At 30.0% G+C, this 21375-nt stretch overlaps 3 protein-coding genes across 3 annotated transcripts; 2 read left to right on the top strand and 1 right to left on the bottom strand.

Moving 5' to 3' along the window:
* Positions 1-1366: 1366 nt before the first annotated feature.
* Positions 1367-9153, top strand: LOC124910077 (E3 ubiquitin-protein ligase HAKAI homolog). Its single transcript, XM_047450700.1, has 4 exons — positions 1367-1446; positions 7110-7287; positions 8110-8168; positions 8256-9153. Exons 1-4 carry the CDS (start codon positions 1367-1369, stop codon positions 9151-9153), a joined length of 1215 nt encoding a protein of 404 aa, XP_047306656.1.
* Positions 9154-14648: 5495 nt separating this feature from the next.
* LOC124944733 (pentatricopeptide repeat-containing protein At4g31850, chloroplastic) lies at positions 14649-18234 on the top strand. Its single transcript, XM_047485073.1, has one exon. It carries the CDS (start codon positions 14762-14764, stop codon positions 18062-18064), a length of 3303 nt encoding a protein of 1100 aa, XP_047341029.1. The 5' UTR covers positions 14649-14761; the 3' UTR covers positions 18065-18234.
* LOC124944734 (inositol phosphorylceramide glucuronosyltransferase 1-like) lies at positions 18188-21028 on the bottom strand. Its single transcript, XM_047485074.1, has 9 exons — positions 20655-21028; positions 20478-20598; positions 20214-20399; positions 19970-20133; positions 19499-19606; positions 19276-19413; positions 18804-19200; positions 18584-18710; positions 18188-18488 (listed from the first exon to the last, which is right to left on the bottom strand). Exons 1-9 carry the CDS (start codon positions 20898-20900, stop codon positions 18347-18349), a joined length of 1629 nt encoding a protein of 542 aa, XP_047341030.1. The 5' UTR covers positions 20901-21028; the 3' UTR covers positions 18188-18346.
* Positions 21029-21375: the final 347 nt, after the last annotated feature.

Here is a 21375-nt window from a genome sequence, read left to right as displayed (position 1 = left end):
TCTGCCCCAATGCCCTCCATTCTTTGATATCCTCTTCTTCCTCTTCATCTTCTTCTTCCATCTCCTCTTAGCCCCGCTAGATTCGCGGTTGCTGTCCATCAAATCATCATCACTGTCAATCTCAATCTCAAACCCTAAACCTAACCCATCTTCTTCATCATCTTCATCTTCATCTTCGCCAGAGAAATTGAGGCCAAACTTTTTCCCCTTAACTTCAAGCTCTACATCACCGAAAACCTCCCTGTACTTGAGGAAATTCTCCCAATGATGTTCTCCGTCGTCCCAATGAAAATCGCCATCGGAAGACCTAATCTTTTGTTTGACGCCGAGGTACTGATGACGCATGTTTTGGACCTTAATGGAGACGTCTCGCCACGACCAACGAAATGGGAAGTTGATTGGGTTTCGTAGATGGTGGACGGAATTGAGATGATCGGCGATTGGCTTGAACTTCTTCTCACGAGTCTTTAGCTTGATTAGGGTTCCTGAATTGAACAGCTCGGAATACTTGCTGAGTAGGGTTTGCTCCTCTAGCTCCGACCATTTCTTCCGCTTCATTTATTTACACGAATCAAACTGATAGATAGAAGCGAAAGAGAGGAGGAGAGTTTTTGTATGATAAATGCGGCGGCCGCTGCGACGGTGGAGAAGAAAAAGCGATCTCAGCCATTTTTCTCTTTACTAGATTCGACATCGCTCATCGCGATCGCTCGCTAGCTAGCAGATCGTTCTATTAAGAAGAAAAAATAGTTAAATACAAATAAAAAATTGATTTTTTTTTTTTTAATTTGTAGCCTCACTTATAGATTGATATATCCCTTCTTAAATTAATAAATATTTTAACTGCTAATTAAATTAATAAATATTTTAACCTTAATTATTTACAATCAAAAGAGGAATATGGAATATAGATTATTATTTTCAGAATTCTTATTATTATCATTTTATTAGAATTATTAATATTATTATTATCATTTTATTAGAATTATTAATATTATTATTATTTTCAGAATTATTATTATTATTATTTAAATATTTATTATTATTATTTTCAAAATTATTATTAGAATTATTAATATTATTATTATTTTCAGAATATTAGTATTATATCTATTGGGGAAATTTGACGAAATAACCCTCAAAATAGGGTTATTTCCAAACTTAGCATAAGATAAATAATTTTTTTAAAATTTAACTTTTTGTCTATGTAAAAATACCATTTTGCCCTCAAATTAAAAAATAAAAAAATTTCAGTTTCTTCCCTTCCCTCTCCTCTTCTCTTTTCATATTTCCAAACGCTCCCTTTCAAAACTGCCTCTTCATCTTCCCCCGAAACCCTTCTCCCCCGACGACGATCCAAGCCCCGATGACTATCCGGCCCCCGACGACTATCTGGCCCCCAACAACGATCCAAGCCCCCGACGACGGAAAAAAGCAGGCAAATATGTGAGTTTTTCCCGTTTACCTTCAATGCATGTTGAATCGTTTAGGTTTAGGAAGAATGGATTAGGGTTCTAGTGTTTAGAGTTTAGGTTTATGGGCTGACTGAATCGTTTTGGGTTTAAAATGCATTTGTCGAAAGCGTTGCAGGTGAATGCGCATCTGTCGCAGACGAATGCGCATCTGTCGCACGCGAATGCACATTCGTCTGCGACAGATGCGCATAGGGATGGCAACGGGTACCCTACCCGACGGGTAGTGAAGTACCCATCCCCGAACCCGATTTTTATTTCACTACCCGACCCCGACCCCGAACCCGACGGGTATCTCTACTTCTATACCCATCCACGATTCGTCGGGTACCCGATCCCCGACGGGTACCCCATTACCCGATTTAATTACTTATAAAATTATAAAGTTTGAAAAAAAAAGAAACACAACTTTAATAAATAATATTAACATTAGTAATATCAAAATATTAAAAATAAAAATAAAACCATTACTTACCTATCTCATAATTTTTGTAAATCTTGAAGAAGATAAACTAGAGTGGAAAAAAAGTAGAATGAACATTGGAAAAAAAACTAGAGATTGAATATGAAGAATTATGAGAGAGAGTAATATTTTGTTATTAAAATAAAAATTGAAGTTATGTAGAGAAATATTATTTTGGGAATATAAAATAATTAAAGTTGGAGTGTAGTATATTTATGACTATGGTTGGAGTGAAGTGTGGATAAGATCAAATTAAATGATGCATATTTATGATACATTTGCAATGATGAAGCATTTTTAAAAAGTCACACATTAAACTTTAATAAAAAAATCAATAATATTAATATAACCGGGTATCGGGTTTGGGTTTCGCACACTCCCCATCCCCGACCCCGTACCCGACCGGGTACCTTCTCCTTCTCCTCATGCCCGACCCCGACCCCGAACCCGACTATCGGGTACCCACGGATATCGGGCATACGGGTACCCATTGCCATCTCTAGATGCGCATTCGTCTGCGACAGATGCACATTCGTCTGCAACGCCTTCGAAAGATGCACTTTAAACTCAAAACGATTTAGTCAAAGTCATATCTCAATCACTAAACCTAGAACAAGTCTATATCTCTTATTGCAAGTTGAACTTCATCTCTTTTTGGAACAGAAGCAAGAATTGAATCATCAAAATACCCACGTGCTCTTTTGTCTTCAACTCCATCAATATACTCCCAATCGAAGTCATCACTGTAAGAGGTATTAGCAGAAATCGGGATATTGAAGGAAGTAAGAGATGAAGAAGAACTGGGTGAGATAAGAGAAAGGATGTTTGAAGCGGTGGTGGGTCTGTAAGTGGGTCTGTTAGCAGAAGTATTGGCTGGGCTCGGATAGTCGTCGGGGGAGAGGAGAAGAAGAAGAAGAGTGGGACTTGGCCGTTTAGGAAATATGAAAAGAGGAGAGGGAGAAGAAACTGAATTTCTTTTATTTTTTTTATTTGAGGGCAAAAGAGTTTTTTTTACATAGACAAAAGGTTATATTTGAAAATATTATTTGGCCTATGTTAAATTTGGAAATAACCCTATTATGAGGGTTATTTCGTCAAATTTCCCTATTTATTAATATTGTTATTATTATAATAATTATAATAAATATTATTATATTTATTATTATTATTTTCAAAATTATTATGATTATTATTTTCTTTTTTATAATTATTATTTTCAGAATTATAATTATTATATTTATATTTATAATAATAATAATTATTATTATTTTATTTATTATTAATATTGTTTATTATTATATTTAGTATTATTATAATTATATTATTTATTATTATTATAATTATTAATATTGTTATTATTATATTTATTATTATTATTATTTTAAGAATTATTATTATCATTAGTATTATTAGAATTATTTATTTTCAGAATTTTCATTATTATCATTTTAATAGAATTATTAATATTATTATTATTAATATTATTATTTTCATAATAATAATAATTATTTTCAAAATTATTATAATAATAATAATTATTATTATTATTATTTTCAGAATTATTTTATTAATATTATATTTATTAATATTGTTATTATTATATTTAATATATTTATTAATTTTATTTACATTTGTTAATCTTAAATATTCTACATAATCTAAGAATTAGAATTAAACCATAAATTACAATGTTACCAAACACCAAAATAAATTTGATATAAAAAAATGTGTGCTAAAAAATTAAAATTTGAATGTGTTTATTGTACTAAAAAAAAATTGGTTTATCAATTTTATTTAAAATTAATGGTAGAAAATATTAATAGTTTATAATTTGGTTTTCAATAAAATAAAGAAAATCCAAAAGAATATGTTTGGAAAAAAGGAAGAAACAAAGTGACAGTTGTGGTGTTTCTGGTTCATTACAAAAGCATCACTCCCTCTTTGAAGAATCCCCTCCATCATTGGCATCATTGCTTTCAGCCAGCCAAGTTTCCTTATTGCTTACTTAATAAACATACATTCTATTTACTGCCTTGTTTTCTTTACACGAGAGTATCGCATTGAGTTGATCGAATGAATGAATTATCTGATTTTTCGCTTCTATTTCACCGATTCTTACTCTTTTTATGGTTTTGTCTAAATCCTATTGTGGGTTTGTTGTGTGTGGATTGTATTGCATATTGCAGATTCCGATAACTTATTCTGTAGAAATTATTTTTATCCACGTGATTCGAATCTTGAGTTATTGTTCGCACTGGTTTGTTATTATTTTATAAATATTATTACATATGAAATGGTTGCCATTAATCAAATATCAAACATAGACCAAGTGTTTTGATTATGCTAATAAACTTCTAATTTGTGTGAATGAAAATAATAAATTTGAGTGTGTGAAGTAAATTAAAATCAGAATAATAAGTAAATTTGTCCATTATAAAAAAAAAAAGTGATTTGTTTTGAGTTAATCAGATGAATTGCATGAGCTCAATTTTATATTTTATATTGTTTTGATTTTTTTTATTTTGATTTAAAAATGAGATAATAGATTAAGTATGTAACTCGCAAACACACTCAATCATTTAAACAGTCGCAGAACTTGTTGCATGACGGATTCAAACTCAGAAACTTAAAGTTAGTACCCACCTTTTATTGCCGCTAAGTTAGAAAAAATAATTATTGTTTCAATTTTATTCACATGTGAAAAAACTTTTTACTAAGGCTTTTTAATTTAAAAAAAAAACAATTTAAAAATTAAATAGTTGTCATAGATTTTCAACAATTAAGAAAAAATAAATAATTTTTAACAGATATATATGATATTAATGAAGTAATCCATACAATTCTATTGAAATAACTAAAATAATTAGACAATCATTAACAATCATTAACAAATAAATCTTTCAATATGCTAACTTATTTTAAAATTTTGTTCAATTAATTTTTTTTGTTTATAATTATAATTATATTATAACTTTTTACTTCATTTTGTTCAATAAGTTTTTTAATTTATTTAAAACATGTTAAATACAAATTATTAAATATATAATGTTGGATATTTAAATAATTGTAACCGATCCAATATATTATATCGGCCAAATATAAGGTCTGTCTTCACGAAATTAATTTTGCTTATATTAATAATTGTCCAAACTCCAAAGTCATTTATAGTAACAAGATAGATCACACAGTTGGTAATTGAGTTTATTGTAAAATCAGTGTTAATTTTAATGCGTTTTTGTGGGACGTGGTTCTCATTAATTTCAAACTTGGATATTTTATTAAATGAGATTTCTCATTAATTTCAAACTTGGATATTTTATTAAATGAGATTTAAAATTTGAATTGTGGCATTGAACTAGAAAAATTACAATTTTAATAATTTGAGTCATTCTCTAAACAAATAAATGTTAGTATTCTTACTTTAACATAGTGTTATTTTTCTTAATTAGTTCATTAAGAAAAATCACAATTTTAATTATTTGAGTGATCCTCTCAAACAAACAAATGAAAGTATGTACTTATTACTTTAAACATAGTGTTTTCTTTCTTAATTAATTCGTTACATTTGTAAATATACAGTAATTCTGTATATTATGAATTTTTTTTCTATTGATTTGAATGCATCACACATTTTTTCTGACATTTAAACTTATTAGCCAATTTGTATATATATATCTAAAAAAATAGTTAATTAAATAAAAATACGTCCAAATTGTTAAAGTGTACATAAAATCTCGTTCGAGAGTTATGTGAGAAATTAATATCAAATTTATTTCTTTTTAAATTTTCTCAAATCTTTTTTTAGATCACACATTTTTTAAATCATACAAATCATTTTTAATATAATAAAATGCGTAAATCTAAAAAATATGTCCAAAACGTTCATAAATAAAATTTCATTACGAACATGACAAATTAATTAGAAATAAAAAATTATACGTTAGAATAAAAATGTTTTGTTTATTTGAGAAAAGTTTTAAATAAATAAAATTATGATAGTTCGAATCTCTACACACAATTCAAAATTCGATTTTCAATTTATAAATACGGTCCAAGTTTGAACCTAATAATAATAGAATATGAATTTTTAATTTACTATGCTATGTTCGAAAGTCATTTTTTAACGCGGTGGATTAACTTTCATGCAATTATTTCATTGATTTTGCAATATTAAAAAGTGCAACCCGATAATAATGTTTTCAATTTTCATGAATTACCTTATTTCGCGAGATCCATGTATTCCATAGGACGAAGCAACGCAAAAAAATACAAATCGAAAACACGAGCTTTCCCGCCTTCTTCTTTGTTTTTGGCCATTCTTGTAATACCAAGATTTAATGGATTTGGTACTAAATATTTAGTTTCGTTTAAGGTAATGTCTTAAAAGACCTAGCCATACATAAATTGAAATTTGGAAGTAGTGATCTTAAGTTAACCCCATGATATTTTGCAGTTAGAAATGAAAAATAAAAAAAGAAATGAGTATCATCATTTGCAATATTAATTTTGCCGCTCTATTCATATTTTTGAAGGCTTTGAACTCCATTTAATGAGTATAACCGAATTTCATAGAAAGTAGCTAAATTCAAAGATAAAAATTTCAGAAAAAGTTATTTTCCATGTTTGGAGATTAGGCTTATAAAAGTTCTCTATATAAGTAACGCAGATCGATAATTTAGGGTTTATCAGGAGAGCTACCATATCTAACATAAGCGGCCGAATGGATTCTTCCCTGTGACGAAGAAGGTGCGCGATCGGGGATTTGTTAAGCAATTCAGGTAATAATAGGGTTTGTCTTTCTACATTTTGCAGTAATTTGATCATATCTTAACGAGAAACGATATAGGATGATACTGATCTGTCTCCTATCTTTGCTTGATCTGACTGAATTCTATATGTATTTATCATAATCGTTGCACGAGGTGATCGCATCTGTTATTACGCTGATTCAATCTTATGAATTGTGGCTTTGATGAATACTGATTAGCATGGATTTGTTTCGTTTTCGCTTATCAGTAATGTTTTGCACGAATCAGATGGAAATTTGTTGTAAGAATCGGAAGTTACTTGATTGAGCTTAAGAATTGGGTACTTCCTTTTGCAGGGAAGACTGTAGTTTTTTATTTTTTGCATTTTGAACTTCTGTTTTTCAAGACTACACTATGATGCTGCAGATTAAGCTGGAGACAGGACATAGCCCTAGAAGATATGACGATCGCCAAAACGATCGCCAAAAGCCTGGGTCCACCTCCTGCTGCTCTTCTTGTGAAGAATGTTGGACGACGATCAAATGGTGAACGCCTTCATTTCTGTCTCAATTGTGACTTTCCAATAGCTGCTTATGGCCGTTTGGTAAGTTCTCTTTGTTTTGAATGAAACAAGATTATGTGCTTGCTTGCTTGCTTCTCATATTATATTGGTTGGTTTCTATGAAGTTGATTTCAGGTCAAGTTTTCTAATGATCGTTTACTTGTACATTCCCCATTTGGAAACCATTGTTGGGAAACTAAATTTAGTTTTTAAATGATAAAATTTATCATAAATTTAACTACTCAAACAATTCAAAAGCTCACGTGATCACTCAATCACATCCACGTAAATTACTCAAACAACATTCTAAAGCTCACGTGATCACTCTATCAAATCCACGTGAACTACTCAAACAACATTTCAAAGCTCACGTGATCACTCAGTCACATCCACATGAACTACTCAAATAACATTCCAAAGTTCACGTGATCACTCAGTCACATCCACATGAACTACTCAAATAACATTCCAAAGCTCACGTGATCACTAAATCACATTAACGTGAATTACTCAAACAACATTCATTCCAAAGATCACGCGAAACTCACGTGATCACTAAATCACAACCACGTGAACTACTCAATCTTCACAATATGGCTCAGAAAACCGGTGAGCAAAGAGAGTCAATAAATGCTTTCCTAATGTGTCATCTACCAGGCCCTCTTCTTCCACAAATCCTTAAAGATTTTTTCATATATTGAGAAGTTTGTCATATTATTTTAAATGATTATGTGTGAAAATTTGAACACATAACCTTGAAGACATGAGTTTTCCATAAGTTTATCATTTCTTAGAAGCTGTTTATTCGGTTTGTTAATATTATTTGTGAGTTTAAATTAGTAATATGTTGATTTTGTGTTGTAGATTCCTTGTACCCATGTCTTCTGTCTTAGCTGTTCAGAGAGTACAAAAAATTGCTTTGTGTAAGTAAAGATTTTCCATCCTTTTTTTTACTTTGTGAAGAAAACAAGTGGGGGATGGATGGTTGACATTTCTTGCTGTGAATGCAGATGTGAAGAAAGTATAGAAATCGTTGAGACTATCAAACGGACCGATGATCTGTTCGTGTGTTCATCTCCTCTGTGCCTGAAGTCATTCGTAATAAAGGACAAATTCGAATCGCACGTTCGTGAAAGCCATGGTAATGTTCTTAAGCCTAGCAGAGAGAACGAAAATGGAAATGGATCGTTGGATGCTATGAAACAGAAGTCGCCAGCAGCAGCAGCAGCGGTTTCTTCCGAATCAGCAACTGTTATAGACCTCCTCCCACCCCCAAAGCCAGCAGCTGCTGCTGCTTCTGCTTCTGGGTTGGATTCAAAACTTGTTATGGGCCCACCACCGCCAAGGGCGGCACCTGCTGCTGCTGCTTCTGGTTTGGATTCAAAACTTGTTATGGGCCCACCACCGCCAAAGGCAGTACCTTTCTCCTCTCCTATACCCGTGACTAAAATTCACGACCGAGAAGACCAATGTCATCGGCCATTGCCGAGAGACCCACCTTATCCGATTCCCATGATGCAGCAGCAACAGCAGCATCAGCAGCAGCAACAACCGAGGCCATTCTTTCGGCCAATAGGTTGCCCCCCAATACAACAAAGTCATCCTGTTCTTCATCCTGCTCCTGCTCCTCCTCCTCCTCATAATTTCTTTGTGCCAATAGCACCTCCCCCGCAGATAATCTATGGTGGCCCTCCATATGATATGGGTCGGTTGGGTTTGGGGTCACATGACAATAGACCATCCATTTTGGGGTTCCCGCCAAATATGCAGCCTCTTCATCCTCCTCGTGGTGTATTCCCGTTGCAGGGACCGATGATTCATCCTCCGCATCAAGGTGGTGGTGGTGCCGGCCGTGGAGAATGGGGAAATAATAATGATGGAAGAGGTTTGGGGCGGTGGAACAACTGAGACTGGGCGAATCAGATTCTCTCTGTCATTTTGAATCAATGATATTGTTTTTATCATTTTATACTTGAATAGTGTTTTGCTGTAACGCTTTTATTTATTTTTTTAAATACTTTTATAGCCTCGTACAGTTTATCTTTATCAAATGTGGTTGAGGCTCAAATTGGTGATTTGGATTTTTATTTTACAGAAAAATATTTGAACTTATATATTTTGCCTTCTCTCTCTTTCTATCTAAATTTTGGTTTATTGGAGTAATTTTTATTTTCAGCCTCACCAAACTTTTCAGTTTAGAGAAATGACAGAGAATAGAAATTTTTTGACAAAAATACGTAGGAAAATAATGTGTCATCACCCTATTGGATTTAAAATGTAACAGGAGAAAGAATTTTAAAATTTTAATCCAATGAAAAGATGTGTCGAAAAGATGACACATCATTTTCCTACCTATTCCTGCAAAACTTGCAAAACTTTTCCGCTGTCTATCATTTCCTTCAATTTATATGGATACTCAAATTGCTTATTTAAATTTCTTCTATTAATTTTGTTTCTCATTGGTTAGTTCAAATGTTAAGAATTTTCACTAGGTTGCTTTTTAAATGTAATAATTTTTTAAATTTTATTTATTTATTATTGTTAGAAACATGAATTGTTAGCCGTCTTATTAAGCTTGTAGTAGAAATTTTAATTATTTAAATTTATGATTTGTTCTATAATATTATTTATAGAATGAAATTGTCTCAGTTATTTTAGGTCATATAATTCTTCATGAGGTATTCATGGATGAAAAAATAAATGTTGGCTTTTCTTTTTCTTTTATTTTTTTTGAAAGTATAACAAGTTTCTCTATAAATAAATATATATATTTTAAATTTAAGAAACTAGTACAATATTTCAATTTAACTTTAAATTAAATTATTCTGAGAATCAAACATATAATTTTTAATCTCTGATTATGTCTTCTTCTAATATGGTCAAATAAGTAAATAGTTATAAGTTTTACCAAGTTTTAAAAAAAAAATCAATAACAAAAACTTATTATGCACCTCTCTAGTTAATCCCTCAAAGAATAACTCTACAACATTCCTTAAAAAATTAATTTAAGCAAGATTTCACTCTTAAGCAAATCTTGTTATTTTGACTATTATTATACATTTTAATTTTGTTTCTAAGGTGTTTCATTTTCATTTTGATTTCTTAAAAGTAAAGTTATGCTGATAATTTTTATATCTTATAATATTTCAGGGACTTAAAATCTTCAATTTATTTTGTTGCAGTCCAATTCATCAAGGCCCAAATTTATTTTTATTTTATTTTTTCTACAGCCCAATACCAACATACCAATCTTTGAGTTTGAAAAAAAAAAGATCATCTTCTTCTCAGATAGTTTATCTTCATTCAAACAGGGTTTGAGGTGCAAAATATCTCTGGTTTCTTTTATCTCCTTCCCGAATCTTTAGGTAATCTCTCTCTTGAGTATGTTCATGGAATCATAAGCATAGATTCGTATAGAGACGGATATAGCCTAGGGCTGCCCTGGGCCTACGTTAATGCTCTGTTTTTTTTTCCTATATGAGAGATGGAAGAGAGAGACATTTGACATTTGGTATTTTTTTTTTTTTTCTTTTTTTTGTGAAATCTAATTATTATTTTATTTATTTACTCTCTTTTATTATAAAAAATAGATTTTATTTAACTTTTTTAAATTAATTTTTATTCCAGATAGATAAAAAGAAATTAAAATTATTTTGATCTTTAATCAACAACCACAACAAAAAAAAAAAAAATCTTATTTTGTAAAAACTCTTATCAAACAGGCTTTCTAGAAAAAAAAAAAAAAACTCAAAAAATACTGGCTCTTTGATTATTTTCGTTTATTTGGAAGGTTAGTTAGATACGGTCATTTATTTGTTTTTAAGTATGTTTTATCTCTACAAATTTTTTTACTTAATGTTTAAATATATTTTTCAAAAAATAATTAATATTAAAGTAGCAATTTACACAATACAAACTTTTAAAAATAATAATAGTAATTCATTTCATCTATATATTATTTATTTTTCATTTATTTGTTTGAAGTTAATCTAAATTTTTTTTAAGTCTACTCTAACTTTAATTTCTAGATTCGTCCCCAAATTCGTATATATGTCTATCACACTCTATCATTAGACTATTGTTGTAATTAATAATTCTACTCGATTAGTAGATAACAACAAACCTGCCTTAAAACATATAAGTGTTCGATAGGTCTAATCAGGATTTTCGGTAATTCTAGAGACGTCCCATGGATAGCTATACCATAAACCTTTTAAAGAAACCGACGTGCTTGGATATGTAAGCCTATCGACACCCTTGGATTCGATCTACAAACTTGGAAATAACGAACACGATATTACAATCTACATAGTTAACAAGATTAGAGGTTTATTGGAAAAAAAAATATGTAAGAAAATAATTATTTAATCTTTTTTTATTATATTTTTATAGGTACATATGGACACATAGCTAGTATAATAATAATAATAATTATTATTATTATTATTTTTAGAATTATTATTGTTATTGTTATAATTATTATTATTATTTTCAGAATTATTTTATTAATATTATATTTATTAATATTGTGATTTTTATAATTAATAGATTTATTATTATTATTTTCAGAATTATTTTCAAAATTATTATTGTTATTATTTTCAGAATTATTATTATTATTATTATTATTTTTAGAATTATTATTTTGAATTATTAATATTACTATTATTATTTTCAGAATTATAATTATTATATTTATAATAATAATTATAATTATTATATTATTATTATTATTTTATTTATTATTAATATTATTTATTATTATTATAATTATATTTATTAATATTATTTATTATTATTATAATTATTAATATTGTTCTTATTATATTTATTATTATTATTTCAAGAATTATTATTATTATCATTAGCATTATTAATTTTTTTTTTTATTTTCAGAATTATTATTATTATCATTTTATTAATTTTATTAGAATTAATATTATTATTATTTTCATAATTATTATTATTATTTTCATATTTATTATTATTATTATTTTTAAAATTATTATAATTATTATTTTCAGAATTATTATTATTATTATTATTTTCAGAATTATTTTATTAGTATTATATTTATTGATATTGTTATTATTATAATTAATATATTTATTATTATTATTTTCAAAAATATTTTCAAAATTATTATTATTATTATTTTCAGAATTATTATTATTATTAGAATTATTATTATTATTTCAGAATTAGTATTTTGAATTAATAATATTATTATAATTATTTTCAGAATTATTATTATCATTATTAATAATTATTAGAATTATTAATATTATTATAATCTTCAGAATTATTATTATTATTATAATTAAGACCATCATTTAGTATCTTGATTATCCTATTAAATATTCCTCCATGTACAGTAGAACCTTCAATAAAATATTATTTATTATTATTATTTTTAGAATTATTATTATTATAATTATTATTATTATTTTAGAATTATTTTATTAATATGGTTATTATTATAATTATTATTATTGTTATTATTACTATTTTCAGAATTATTATTATTATTATTATTATTTTATTAATATTATATTTATTAATATTGTTATTATTATAATTAATATTTTATTATTATTATTTTCAAAATTATTATAATTATTATTTTCAGAATTATTATTATTATTTTAAGAATTATTTTATTAATATTATATTTATTAACATTATTATTATTATTATTAATATATTTATTATTATTATTTTCAAAATTATTTTATTAATATTATATTTATTAATATTGTTATTATTATAATTAATATACTTATTATTATTATTTTCAGAATTATTTTCAAAATTATTATTATCATTATTATTAAAATTATTAATATTATTATTATAATTAAAACCTCATTCACATCAATCACATGAGTAGTATACAGATTCTCTTCAGCAACCACGAAGAATAGATAGATTCATTAACCATTATTTATTATTATTATTATTTTTAGAATTATTATTATTATAATAATTATTATTATTTTCAGAATTATTTTATTAATATTATATTTATTAATAGTGTTATTATTATTATAATAATAATAATTATTATTATTATAATAATTATTATTATTATTATTTATTGTTATTATTATTAATATTTTCAGAATTAGTATTATTATTATTATTTTATTAATATTATATTTATTAATATTGTTATTATTATAATTAATATATTTATTATTATTATTTTCAGAATTATTATTATTAAAATTATTATTATTATTATTATTATTATTTTTAGAATTATTAATATTATTTTCAGTATTATTATTATTATTAGAATTAATATAATCATCATTATTTTCAGAAATATTATTATTATTTTTTGGAATTATTATTTTCAGAATTATTATTATTATATTTATTAATATTTTTATTATTATAATAATATTTATTATTATTTTTTTCAAAATTATTATTATTATTTTTATAATTATTATTTTCATAATTATAGTATTAATTTAGTTTCTCATTCATTAGTTAGTTCAAATGTTAAGAATTCTCAATAGACTGCTTTTTAAATGTAATAATTTTGTAAAATTTATTTATTTATTTTTACTAGAAACATGAATTGTTAGCCGTCTTATTAAGTTTGTGGTAAATGCTTAAATTGCTAATTGAAATTTCAATTATTTAAACTGATAATTTTTTATATTAGTTTGTCCAAATTAATATCATTCAATCTCATAACATTTTTGTTTGTTTCTTATACCTCTTCCTTGAAGTATCAAATTAACACGATTATTTCAATTATAATTTAACTTTAACTTAAAATGTTCCAAATGAGAATCAAACATGTAATTTATTTTTATCTCTTAAGCATAATTTTTTATGGCATGAACTATACTTATAATAACATCTTCCTTCTAAAGTGGCCAAATAAGTAAATAGTTATAAGTTAGTTTAAGAAAAGTTCAAGAGCAAAACTTACTATGCACCTCTATCTACTTACTATGCACCTCTAACTAATCCCTAGAAGAACAAGAACTCGAAAACATTCCTTAAAAAAAATTAATTTAAGCAAGATTTCACCCTGAAACAAATCTTGGTATTTTGACTATTATTATACATTTTAATTTTGTTTCTTTTGTTACAATGACAAATGTCATTACGTAATAGTTCTCTTTCTCTGAACTCAATTAGGGTGTTTCAATTTCATTTTGATTTCTTAAATGTAAAGTTGTGCTGATAATGTGTATACATTACAGTATTTCAGGTGCTTAAAAATATATAAATATCTTCAATTTTATTTTGTTGCAGCCCAATTCATCAAGGTCCAGATTTATTTATTCTTTTAATTTTTTCTACAGCCCAAGCCCAGCATCCTAATCTTTGAGTTTGAAAAAAAAAAAGATCATCTTCTTCCCATATAGTTTATCTTCATTCAAACAGGGTTTGAGGTGCAAAATATCTCTAGTTTCTTTCATCTCCTTCCCGAATCCTTAGGTAATCTTTCTATTGAGTATGTTCATGGAATCATAAGCATAGATTCGTATATATGTCTATCATACTCTATCCTTCGACTGTTGTTGTTATTAGTAATTCTACTCGATTAGTAGATAACAACAAACATGCCTTAACATATAACTGTTCGATAGGTCTAATAAGGATTTCCGGTAAACCAAAGAATTTTCCATGTGGATCTCTAATCAACTACTGGAAGAAATACAGGAGAAAGCAATCGATTCTTTCTACGAATGCAGTACCTCGAAACTCTACGATGTCTTCTGACGAGGCAATCGAGGCTTTGAGATCGATTACTGAACCTGAAGAGGCATTTACAGTATTCAAATCGATTGCTGAACTTCCGAATGTTGTTCATACTACAGATACTTGTAATTACATGCTTGAGCTTTTTAGGGTTCATCAGATGATAGATAATATGGCTACTGTTTTTGATTTGATGCAAAAGCAAATTATCTACAGGAATTTGAATACTTATTTGATTATCTTTAAAGCTCTTAATGTTAGAGGAGGGATTCGTCATGCTCCACTTGCTCTTCAACGTATGAGAAACGAGAGATTTGTTATGAATGGATATTCGTATAATGGTTTGATTCATTTGCTTCTACAATCTGGATTCTCTAAAGAGGCTCTTGAAGTTTACAGATTAGCTATCTCGGAAGGGATTAAACCTAGTTTAAAGACTTATTCTGCACTTATGGTGGCATGTGGGAAACGAAATGATATCGAAACTGTCATGTATTTGTTGCGAGAAATGGAAACATTAGGGTTGAAGCCTAATGTGTATACTTTTACTATATGCATTAGAGTGCTTGGAAGAGCAGGGAAAATCGACGATGCTTATGGAATTTTGAATAGAATGGACGAAGAGGGTTGTGGACCTGATACTGTTACGTATACGGTTCTCATTGACGCACTCTGTAATGCGAAGAAACTCGATCGGGCTAAAGAGGTGTTCTTGAAGATGAAGTCTAGTTGTCAGAAGCCTGACAGGGTTACTTACATTACTTTGTTGGATAAGTTTAGTGAATGTGGCGATTTGAATACGATGAGGGAATTTTGGACACAAATGGAATTGGATGGTTATCCTGGCGATGTTGTTACCTACACTATATTCGTCGATGCTTTGTGTAAAGCGGGTAAAATCAACGAGGCCTTTGAGAAATTGGAAAATATGAGAAATATGGGAGTTGTACCGAATCTTCATACTTATAATGCTTTAATTGGAGGATATCTCAGATTGAACAGATTTGAAGAAGCGGATAAACTTTTCAACTCCCTTGGATCTTTCGGTATTGAACCTACTGCTTATACTTATATCCTTTTCGTTGATTACTATGGGAAATCGGGTGAACCCGAGAAAGCCATCTTAACTTTCGAGAAGATGAAAGCTCGCGGAATTGTTCCTGATATTGTTTCTTTCAATGCTTCTTTATACAGCCTTGCTGAACTTGGTAAGCTTAGGGAGGCTATGGAAATGTTTGTTGGAATAAAAAAGAGCGGACTTTCTCCAGACTCGATTACTTACAACATGATGATGAAATGCTACAATAAGGCAGGGAAAATCGACGAATCCATTCTATTGCTAACCGAAATGAAGAACAACGGTTGCAATCCCGACGTTGTGAATTTAAATTATCTGATCGATACTCTTTACAAGGCTGGCCGAGTAGATGAAGCGTGGGAGATGTTCTACAGAATGAAGAATATGAAACAATCTCCAACAATAGTCACTTTCAACACTTTGTTATCTGGATTAGGACGAGAAGGGAAGGTAAAAGAGGCGATTGAACTTTTCGAGAGTATATCGGTTCACAGCTTGCGTCCAAACCCGATTACTTTCAACACTCTCCTCGATTGCCTTTCGAAAAATGAGAAAATCGATTTGGCGACGAAGTATCTGTTCGAGATGAGTGATGCGAATTGTTCCCCAGATGTATTTACTTACAATACTTTGATTTACGGTTTGATTAAAGAGAATCGAGTTAAAGATGCTTTCTTGTTCTTCAATCAGATGAAGAAGACACTCCATCCTGATTCGATAACTATTTTCACGATTGTCCCCGGTTTTGTGAAGGAGGGTCGGATTCACGATGCTTTTAAGATAATCGAAGGTTTCGTATATCAGGTCAAGTTTAAGGTAAACGGTTCTTTCTGGACTGATTTAGTCGAGGGCATTTTAAACGAGGCTGTTGTAGAACAGACAGTTGGTTTAGTTGAAAGACTGGTATCGGAACGGATTTGCACTAGCGATAAGTTAGTTATCCCGGTTCTTAAAGTTCTACGTAAGCAAAAGAAAATAACTGACGCCCGTTGTCTTTTTAATAAGTTTCGATTGGATTACGATGTCCAACCGACGTTACAGTCATATCATGTTCTGATTGTTGGTTTTCTCGAATCTAATCTTTTCGAAACGGCTTGGGACCTATTTGAGGAGATGAAAACGGTCGGTTGTGCTCCTGATGTTTTGACCTACAATTATTTGCTCGATGTTATGGGTAAGTCCGATCGATCGGATAAAATTCTCGAGCTTTATCAAGAGATGATTAACAGCGGGTGTAAGCCGAATACGATAACTCAGAATATAGTAATATCGGGTCTGGTGAAATCTTATAGATTGGATACTGCTATTGATTTCTATTACGATCTCATTAGCAGCGGTGAATTTAGTCCCACTCCTTGTACATACGGTCCCCTAATAGATGGTCTATCGAAAAAGGGTAACATGGATGAAGCTTTGAAATTCTCGGAAGAAATGAGGCATTTCGGATGCAAACCGAATTCAGCGATCTACAATATACTCATAAATGGTTTGGGAAAAACAGGTAATGTTGAAGCGGCCCTTGATTTATTCAATAAGATGGTTAGAGAAGGAATAAGGCCAGATTTGAAATCATACAGCGTTCTTGTTGATTGCCTCTGCTCGGATGGGAGAATCGACGAGGCTTTTCAATATTTCGAGAAGTTGAAAACTACGGGTTTGGATCCTGATTTGGTTTCTTACAACCTTATGATTAATGGACTTGGAAAAGCAAGAAGGATTGAAGAAGCTTTGTCTCTTTTGAATGAGTTGAAGAAGAAAGGGCTTTCTCCTGATCTTTACACTTATAACTCTTTAATACTGAATCTTGGTGTAAATGGAAGGATAGAAGAAGCTGGTAAGATGTATGAAGAGTTGGTTAATAAGGGTTTTGAACCAAATGTTTTCACATATAATGCTCTTATTCGAGGTTATAGCATGTCTGGAAAACCCGAACAAGCGTTTGTTGTTTATGAAATGATGATGGCCGGTGGATGCAGCCCCAATACAGGAACCTTCGCACAGCTTCCTAACTAAGATCGAAAGAATCGAAAACGAAAACCCATTTTCAGTTCCTAAGATAGAGCTTCATCTAAGAAGATTAGATCTCATGTTATATTTTGTTCCTTATGTATCAATTTAAAGATTGTATTTTGTATCAAGAATTTTGAAGACATACAATTCCTTAAATTACAAATTTTGTTTTCTTTACAAAATGTCAGTGTGAAGCAAAATCGAAAAAAATCCAACTATATGTTACAGAAAAGAACAAAGTCAATTAAATTAAGAAAAACTTGTCGGGGAAAAGAAGAAAACTACCTAGCAAAGGAGACAAATATTCTTCCTTCTCGATGCATCTCTGTCATCGAGCCCTTTCATAAACGACCTAATCCCGAGGTGTTCGGCAGCATAAGTCATAAAAGATGCCAAAATAAGGCCTCCGGCTACCATTAACCCTAACCTGCAACAACAGCAAGAAGAAATAACTTAAACATCGATAATGTAGAAGCTGAACTTTTAAGGGCATGTGAGTTTGGTTGGTTGCATAAGAATTACTTCAAGAAGAGAGCAGTTATCCCCAGTAAGGAAGGCAAAGAAAGGGTAAAAATGGAAAGAACTGCGAAGCCAAGAAGATAATACAATGTCACATCATCGAAAGAACAAGATCCCTGCATCTGATGACCTGCAAAAACATATCAAATGTTTGATTCATTTCATTTTTCAGATTTGAGATTACATTTTGAAAACTGAAATGCCTAATTTCTCAATAACTAACCTTTTGAAGAATCATCGTTATGTCCAGATTCCACATCAGAAGAAATGGAACCCAATCGATTGGCAGTCAACATTCCCCACCGTTGAACCAGGTGGAGATAACTCGCGAATAACAAGATGAAGATGGTGAATGTCCACTCGTACATGAGTAGTAAACCGGTCCATGGCATGGTTTGTCGAGGAATAATAAGAAATGAAATTGCAAGGGCCGAAAGAACAGACGTAAAACAGACAAAAACAGAAAGACCACCAAGAAACGGGGGAACCTTGGAATATGAAGCCAAAACAAGCTGGTTTGAATTTAAAGTAGGCGAAGAAGATACGGCTGAATAAGGAAGGATGGTTCTAAATCTGAATGTGTAACATAAATGTCTAAAATGGCCAGCCAACGAACGCGTCTGCAAAATAAAAACATTTTCATACACGAGAACAGAGTTAAAATAATAAAATTGGTTTGGTGTCGAAAAAAGTACCTGGAGAAAAGAGCGATAATAACAGAAGAGAAATGTGAATAGCGGAAGAACAATAAGAAGCTTCACTATAAGCTCGTCTGTTGGATCTCTGCCACCGCCAGTCCCTGGTAGAGTTTCGTCAAGTTTTTCTCTTGCATCCTGAATTCACCAACCCAAAATGATAGTGTTTTTGTTCAAAGACTAAACAGACAAAGATTTAAACAAATATAAATAAAAATGTTACCTGCCAAACACCGACAGGCTTCACAAGCCACGATGTCCACCAATCCCACGGCTTAAGAGGACCAAGCGTGTAGTGTATTACATGAAGTTTGCTCTCATCCACCATCCACTGAAAATTTTGGTCAGAAGCAGACATTCATAATTCAAATTACAAATCCAAATGAAAATGCAGTTATCTACAATCCACAAGCCTAACATTCATAAACGGATATCCCATTCCTAATCATAAGTTCGGTCAAGTTCATATCACATATTCAACAGACACTTTTTGTATTACTAGAAGAATTGAATGCATTTGATAAAACACTAGTAATGTCCAATAAGAAACAATTGTTATTTTTTTTTATCTGTATCTGAATTCAAATCCAGATGAGAAACTGCCAATTAATTTATGAAATATGTAAAGACCGGGGCTGATCTTTACCAATATGAAGCTCAATCTTCAACACCATAAACAAATTACAGTACCTACCTTGTTTGCAAGCATGTAAAGACCAACATCAGCATTGTAAAGAGTTGAAAGTCTCTCCATTTCAGGAGCCGGCTTGGATTCCACCACTTCTAATGGTATATTCGGCTCAAATAGACGAGCATTAGGAAACTCTTTGTAGTAAGAATTGAGGAAACCCTGATCACCTGCAATGTCCAGTAAAGATAAAATGAACTGAAACCAAGGAATCACAAAAAAAAATCAAAATATACGCGATAATTAATACCTCCTGTATAAGACTGAAGAGTATTCACTTTGCTCATCATGTCACTAAAAACAGTTGCAGAAGGTTCAACTACCATAACTCCTGAATTTAACCTTTCCGAATGCTTTAAATTTGCACAAAACTTTCCACATTTAAACAAATCTTCAATACTCTTCACCACAATTGTATCAGCATCCAGATAAACAACTGAAATTTTAAACAATTTTAAATATAACCCAATGAAAACTATTCCATTCCAATGATATATAGTAATCAAAATCTTACCTTTCTTGTAGTTAGTCATGTTGAATATCTTAAGCTTTGTATAAACTCCCCAAAATCTCTGTGGTCTAACTTTATTAGGGTTTGCCAACAAAGTAATTGGCTCGACAATCCAACCATCAGCCTGCATACATGACATAGTTTAATCTGTAAATTCTTAAGGTATTACAAAGATGGTACCTTGAGGAGTTTCTTAGCATAGGGTGAGACGCCATCAGAGATAAGAGCAACCATGTCTTTAGTAGATCCAGTATCCCTAATTGATTTACCCAGAACACGAACTCCCAGTAGAAACTCATCGCCGTAGAGTAGAGTCACGTAAGCTTTATCCGATGATGACTGCTGCTTAGCACAGATCGGATAAGGAGAGAGTGAGAGTAACAGAACAAGAAGCAAACATCCCAAGTTCCAGGAACTAGGTTTCATCGCAAATTGGATTTAGATCCGATACTTGTCTCGAGAACAAGCACCAAATTTATATATTGTTGTAAAATTGTTCTTCGATCTTAAGCTTTTACTATTCTTCTTACAGAGACTACCTGGAAGCAGGCTAGCAAGGATTCAAAGCTTCTAGTGGTGCCTAATTTACATAACTGTATTATTATTATTATTATAATAATAATAATAATAAAACTTAATAAATTCTTAAATTTTTCCTTTTTTTATATATATAAATTAGCATCATAAAAATATATCTAAAATATTATTTATTTATAAATATTTTAAATAAAATTAATATTAATCAAATCTAATTAATTAAAAATTTGTTTTAGCTGGTAAAATTTACGTTTAATTTTAAACTTAATATTAGTATATAGTTTATCTCATTGTACCCACTTAACTCTTCAATTGATCATCATCTTGGGACTCACACTTTTTCATATGTTTACAAATCACTCAC

This window comes from Impatiens glandulifera, chromosome 7, assembly GCF_907164915.1.
Source record: "Impatiens glandulifera chromosome 7, dImpGla2.1, whole genome shotgun sequence".
NCBI classification, from domain to species: Eukaryota; Viridiplantae; Streptophyta; class Magnoliopsida; order Ericales; family Balsaminaceae; genus Impatiens; species Impatiens glandulifera.
This window is presented reverse-complemented; position numbering and strand designations above follow the sequence as displayed.